Here is a 7,248-nt window from a genome sequence, read left to right as displayed (position 1 = left end):
TCAGCAGAAATGAGAAAATTTTTTGCAGTTATCTTTCTAATGGGCCATACAAGAAGGGATAATCTGAAAGAATATTGGTCAACAGATCCATTTTTAGAAATTCCAGTTTTCGGCAAACTAATGAGCCGTAAGAGATTTGAGCAAATTTGGTGGTGTTTGCATTTCAATGATAATGANTAGTTTCTTTGACATGCTATGTCAGGAAACTAACATACTATCTCCAACACCGTGAACATTATGACAGAAGCTATAAGGCGTTGAAGTGGGTGGATGTCACGTCAGCAGAAATGAGAAAATTTTTTGCAGTTATCTTTCTAATGGGCCATACAAGAAGGGATAATCTGAAAGAATATTGGTCAACAGATCCATTTTTAGAAATTCCAGTTTTCGGCAAACTAATGAGCCGTAAGAGATTTGAGCAAATTTGGTGGTGTTTGCATTTCAATGATAATGAAGTGCAACCACAATCAACAAGCAGGCTTTTCAAAATTCAGCCCTTATTGAACTTTTTCATTCAGAAATTTCAGACAGTTTATAAGCCAAACCAACAACTGTCTTTGGACGAATCTGTGATTCCTTGGAGGGGAAGGCTTCGTATGCGAACAAATAATCCTGGGAAACTTACAAAGTATGGCCTACTTGTTTGTGTAGTTACTGAAAGCACTTCAGGCTATATTGGAAATTTAGAAATTTATTCTGGCGAAGGAAAGAAATTACAAGAAACTATTCTTTTCGTTTTGGAACCCTATCTTGATCAAAATTACCATGTCTATCAAGACAATTATTATAACAGTGTGGCAACTGCAGAACACCTATTTTCGAGAAAAGTACATGTTTGTGGAACAATTAGGGTGAACAGAGGCCTTCCTCCAGATCTGAAAGAGGAATGTAAATCCCTGAAACGTGGTGAAACCACATTCAGGAGGAAGGGGGATATTCTTCTTCAGTCCTGGAGGGATACTCGTGTTGTGAATATGATTTCCACAATTCACAATTCGAGCATGGTTGATGTTCAAAGGAGACATGGACAGGTAAAGAAGCCTGTTTGTATTTCCGAGTATAATATGTTCATGAAGGGAGTTGATAGAGCTGATCAGTACTTGGCCTATTATTCTCTTCCTTGGGAAACAGTAAAGTGGACAGAGAAAGTTGCCTTGTGGCTTATAAATTGTGCCATTTTCAATTCATTTTTGGTTTTCAAAAATCTAAACCCTCATTCAAAATTGAAATACAAGGCATTTCTGCTGAATGTGGCAAAAGCCTGGGCTACAGACCACATGGTGGCGGCAGAACCGGTGGCAGACACAGTCTTAGTATGACCGGGGCCGTCTACTCCCACCCCACGCAGGCCTCATTTTGACCTCCTGGGCGACTCTCGGGTGATATGCTGAAACATACCCTCGCGAAAATTGTGAAGAGTGAACATTTCAAGGGGAAGCAGCCTTCTAGGCAATGCTGTGTTTGCTCAATTCACAAGAAAAAGAGTAGGACTGCCTACATTTGCAAGTTTTGTGTAATGCTACTTCACAGAGGGGAATGTTTCGAGAAATATCACACCCTCAAGCACTTCTAGAAGCATTGGTAAGTGTTCTAAAAAATTTTAGTTCAAAAAACTAATTAGGAGATTTTATATTAATTTTTAAAGTGAACAGTGCACAATTTAGGGTAGTAGGTATAAAAATGCCGGTACGCAGGGTGATTTAAATATTTAAATTGCCGGTCCGCAAAGTGTTAATAAAGTTCTTCTTGGTTTGACCTGTTTCCAAAAGAATGGTGTGAAGGGGCATACTTTTATTTGAACATTGAATAACATACAAAGAAAATTTCCCCCTAATTCTGTTGCTGCTACAATATAGTTCTGTATGCTGAACTCACATGTTTGTTAAATGTATGTTTAGATAGGTTTCTTTGTAAAATTACTTATCACTGCAGACTGTATGGCATGTTCTGAATGATATGATATGGTGCAGAATAGTGCAGTTTTATAACAAGATTGATTTCATTTTCAGAAAAGGTCCAACTCATATGACATATTTATGAGGGGAGAGGAGATTATGTCTGGGGCCCAGCGAATCCATGATGCAGAATTCCTCACTGAACGGGCGAAAGCCCATGATATTGGTATGTAAGACAGTATAGTTGTGGAAGTTCAAAATTTACTTCATGACTGTTCCAAAGGAATGCAAGGTCTCCCCCCCCCCTTCATATTCCATATGTAAAACTACTGGATGGATCAGAGTTTGCTTTGTGGTTTCAAAAACCTGTTTAAGGTATTGCTTTGACAGGGGTGGCATCCACACCTCACTTTGCACTCATCTGAAAGTTCTCATTTTGCATTCATTCAGAAAAAATTCCAGTGCTTTCCAAGCTGTATAAAAATGAAGTCCATGCCACAGTAGCAGTTAACCTTTATTGGACGAACGTCATCATATGATGTCGTTAAAAGTTAGGGTAGCTGGCCGAACGTCATCATGATGTCACAGATTCCACGCGTGTAAGGTTTTTTTTTTTAAATTAAATATATAAATTGTTTTTCTATTTACATGATTTTTGGTCACCACCTTTATAAGGAGACAGCTTTCCTTCCTGCATGATCTAATGTAATCTAGTGACGTCATATGACATTAAAAGTAAGGCCAAATTGCCGAACGACATCATATGATGTCGCGCATTCCACGCGTGTAAAGATTTTTTTAAAATTAAATTTAAAATATCTAATGATCTAATGTAATCTACCGACGTCATATGGCCAAACGACCTCATGATTTCGCGCATTGCACGCGTGTAAAGATTTTTTTAAAATTAAATTTTTGGTCTACTTACGTGATATATGTTCACCATCTTCATGAGGAAACAGCCTTCCCTCCTGCGTCATCTATTGTAATGTGGCCTTCGTATGGTACAGCAGAAAACATTCCGAAATGCAGAGTCCGACGTCGCAGCTCACGCGCTTCGTCCGAACGCTAGACCGCTTCCCATGCGAAGAGCACACACGACACCTCAGTTGCGATTTAGAGGAAGCAGGCCAGTGATGTCGAGCTGCAGTGATATTTATCCCCGCAGCTACACCGGAATAATTATTCACACCTCTCCAGCCACACTGGTCTGGCGGTCCCCAAGTTGCCGACGAAGGTGATGACCCTTCGTCCGCGGAATCAGAACTCCAACTTTCCTCGCCACTCTCAGAATCGGTTGAATAGCAGTCTGAATCTGTGTCACTGAACAGCTGTTTCTCAATTTCAGCATCTTCCATACGACATCATCGTGTGGCCATGGTGAACTATACGGCTCTCTAGCAGTGAATTTTTTACTGCCAGCACAAAATCTCTCTGTGCTTAGACCATGACCAGAAGCCATAAATCATAACCTCGCGCCCACACATACAAAAATCTCATTCACGTCTTGGTTGAACTCAATATCTGCTTCAAACATGCTAGATGATGTCATGGGTGGCTAACCTTATATTGCGATGTTTCAAAATCGTTACAGACACAATGGTTTGACTGCAATGAATGAATGAATGACCGATCTGGCAACACCATATTCCGAGAATGTACTCCTGTGTCTTTCTAACAGACATTACACAGCAAGCGATTTTAGACGCCAACATTTCATTACTGACATGTCCCATACGATAAATAAGCTTCAACAAGAGATAGGATTTTATGTGAGGTCGCCACGAAGGACTTACACTGCTGGAACGCATGGTGCAGAAAATGTATGAATTTTGGGATTTTTTTTTTTAATCAGTGTAAAAATTTTTTACAGATATTAAAATCTGTAAATTAGAATATCTGATTCTATATTCTTTCTAGATTAAAGGAGCATTCATTTCGTTCGTTTATCATAATAAATGTAGAAATCACACCATTTTTAGAAACATGCTTACAATTTCATTGCTCTAGAAGGGCGGGCATTTAAATAAACTCTGTCCAGCTGCCCCTCCCAGAAATTAAATGGCCCGTCCGATAAAGGTTAATCCAGACACAGATTTAGGAATGAATAAATATAGCAGGATACGATGTAGACAAAGTGATGAAGTAAATGAGAGTTTTATGAAGTTAGTATTGAAGTTACATTGCTTTCCTAATCACAGCATATGAATTTGGACAGTTGGAAACATATCTGGCATCTTTCTGTGTGTGATGTGAGTTAGGTATGTAACTCCATGTATAGAAAGCATTGTTACTGTTAGGTCAATAGCTGAGATAGCTCAGTTGTTACAGCAGCTGGCTATGGGCTTAATGACTGACAGATCGGAGTTTGAGTCCTGGTAAGGCCAAGAATTTTCACTTCTCCATGTCATCCAGATTGGCTCTGGGGCCCACCCAGCCTGCTATCAGCTTCACGCTGTGGCCACTTTACCCCCAGGGGAAAGAGGCCGGGGCGTGAAGCTGACCACTGACTTCCAGCTATGCCAAGGTCAAGAAAATATGAGTCTATACATCCACTCTCTCATACATCTTTGTGTCATAGTGCTTAATTAGTTCAGCATAGGGACAGCTTGACAATACAGTATGAATCTGAAGACATTGTTTACAAAGGAATGATAATGTCTTTCTGTGACCTAATAGTAGAAAATGGTTATGATTTTACTTCTGCTTGCATAATATTATTTTTTTTCCTAATGAAAATTTTGGCATATTTAACAGGATATTACTTTTATTTTTGCAGATCTTGAGAAGATCAGGTCATATATAGATGCCTTCCGTTTTGGATGTGCTCCTCATGCGGGTGGTGGTATTGGGCTGGAAAGAGTTGTTATGTTGTATTTAGGTCTGGACAACATTCGGAAGACATCAATGTTTCCACGTGACCCCAAGAGAATAACTCCGTAAACCTGTATGAGTCTGAGAGGCGTCATTTCATAACTTCCAGTCAGCAATGTAGTGATTCATGTTGCTAATACTGATGCAACAGTATAACAGTAAAAATTCTGCTGCAGTCACCTTCAGAATTACATGAACTAATGGTGAACATGATTACAGTGCAGTCTAAATTCTGGGGTTAAACAAGGATTCATGTTATAATGCATATGTATATCAGTGACCTGTGTTGTACTAAGTCAATAGAGCATGGGTTGTTCAGCTGGGGCATGAGAAGTATGGTGGCCTCGAAACCAGCTGGATAAGCCAATGAAAATTTGTATACGTAATCTAATAACTTTTTATTGGTATTGCTTATTATGACACTAAGTTGGTTGCTGGTATGGCTGTTGCAAGTTGGTTGCCAATATTAACATTGACATAGCCTGCTATCTTTTCTGACAGATGTTTAATGTCATTCATACCCACTTTCATCCAGCTCCTTTGTTTGTCAAATAGTATGCAAGTTAAACAAGTTAAATCATTCTTCATAAGGCAGCCACATAACCAAGAAGCTGTGAAACACCATTCCTTGTTAAAATATTGGTTTGTATACTTACCTAAATCCTTATGGAGAGATTGAGGGTTCTGTATGCCTGGCCTGATTGCTCCAAGTCTTCATGTGTACCTTTTATTTATATAGCCTCAAAGTGAAAGACATGTCTAAAAATTTTGAAGCACTTTTGATCTTCTGACATATGAGTTTAATCAGACACAACCCTTCTCAGTTACAAATTAGTATTGTGCTCATATGCCTACTAAGTTGTTCACACAAAACACAGTAGAATATCAAATGAAAGAACATTTAAATCTGGATGTTTTCCATATGTACTTTGTCACATGTCTCAGAGCAAGGACAGCTGAAGGATACGCCTGTGGACATTGATGGCCTGGAACTAAAGTAATTTTGCAAACACATGCTCCTCATCTATTGCCAGTCCTCTAGGTTCTTTGTTGATGGGATAGTATAACATGTAGGCTGAGGGCACATTCTTTCTCACATTCTGGGACTTGGAACACACATTCAGACTATCATACATCATCTGTATATTTTATTCATGTATAAGTGAACGTTTTGCAAACTTAACCTGTAATAGTAGTTCCAATTTTAGTTGTGGCACTGCCCAGTGTGACCTAATGGGTGAGTTGCCACTGGTTGTTTACATCACTCAAGTGGCAGCACCTATATTTACAGTCTTGGCCCATGCAAAAATAATGGTTACGAAACCTTGCCAGTAGTTCAAGGTGTTTGCAGCAGAATTTATTTATTTTTTTAATTTTCTGATCTAACAGTTATATAAGATGTCAAAATATGACATTCTTGCATATACCAGTATGTTTGTCATAAAGGCCAATATATTTGCAATGGAATGTTTAACTCATGTTTGTATGTATTTTTAAATGATATTAGATTATTGAAGATGATTCACTGGAGTGGAATTAGACAAGTACAGATGTGTGTTGAAATAACAAAAATTGATTTTTAGCATGAATCCCTTTCAGAACTTCCTTTTTGCTCAGAGTGAATATAATGCTTGTCTTCAGGGACCATCTTGGTATCTGGTCTTGATGTAGATTGTCTTAGGGAACCTGCAAGACCCACATCAGTCCTCAAATGTGTACATGCTTCAAACACAGTTTGAGACTTGGGGATGAACTTCTTCAGTATTAATGTAAGTTTACTGAATTTAATCGATTAGCCATTCGGTCTCCGGTCGATTAGTAAACGGGCATCTAAACATATTCAACAGGTGATAGCCTACCTAAACTGTTTCACAATTATCCTTGGTGTCTAACAAGTGGACAATGTTGCTGTCATGTGATCCCCACATCGTATCTGTGCTGCCCTTACATGGAGCAAAGGCCTTCTTGAGAAGCTACTAGTCCCTCGACTGGTTAAGAAAGTCCCCCAACTTGCATGGAACCTTCACAAGTGCCCGGCACTTCATGCAGAGATGTGTAACTAAAGCAATTCTTTGAACAATTATCAATATTAATAATCAATAATAATATCAACAAAGCTTTAAAATAATACTGTAGGCCTAGGAGTCTCTTCCTCTCCTTCACTGACATGTGTTTTCATCTGATAAACAAAGACTAAAAGAAAAAGGTTAATCAGCGTAACTATGGGCAGGTTAAGGGGAAGGGGACGTGGAAAGAATTATTACATAAAAATCGCACAGCGAAGAAGTGTTTAACCATTATATATAATTTAATGTAAGACTCGCCAAAATTTCGGGAGAAAGTCTGGTCATTTGTTGCACAAACTGTACTAATACCGTTTGGAAATTAAATATGAGTTTAATTATAACATTAAGCTTTAATTTCGAAGACAAAGGCGATACTGCAATAATGCCCGCACAGATCCAGTATACACACACAC

General features: G+C 38.7%; 1 protein-coding gene across 3 annotated transcripts in view; it reads left to right on the top strand.

Annotated features, from left to right (window-relative positions):
* LOC111870407 (aspartate--tRNA ligase, cytoplasmic) overlaps positions 1–6,318 on the top strand; it is a 35,501-nt gene extending 29,183 nt beyond the window's left edge. For all 3 annotated transcript variants that reach the window (XM_023862678.2, XM_023862677.2, XM_023862679.2), the window contains exons 12-13: positions 2,010–2,121; positions 4,675–6,318. In XM_023862678.2, the coding sequence (XP_023718446.1) occupies positions 2,010–2,121; positions 4,675–4,838 (276 nt within the window). In that variant the 3' untranslated portion in view covers positions 4,839–6,318. The remainder of the gene's footprint in view (positions 1–2,009; positions 2,122–4,674) is intronic.
* The last annotated feature ends 930 nt before the right edge of the window (positions 6,319–7,248 follow it).

This window comes from Cryptotermes secundus, unplaced genomic scaffold (genome assembly GCF_002891405.2).
Source record: "Cryptotermes secundus unplaced genomic scaffold, Csec_1.0 scaffold1114, whole genome shotgun sequence".
Lineage (NCBI taxonomy): Eukaryota > Metazoa > Arthropoda > Insecta > Blattodea > Kalotermitidae > Cryptotermes > Cryptotermes secundus.
The sequence above is the reverse complement of the archived record's forward strand: the minus strand, read 5'-3'. Positions and strand labels throughout refer to the sequence as shown.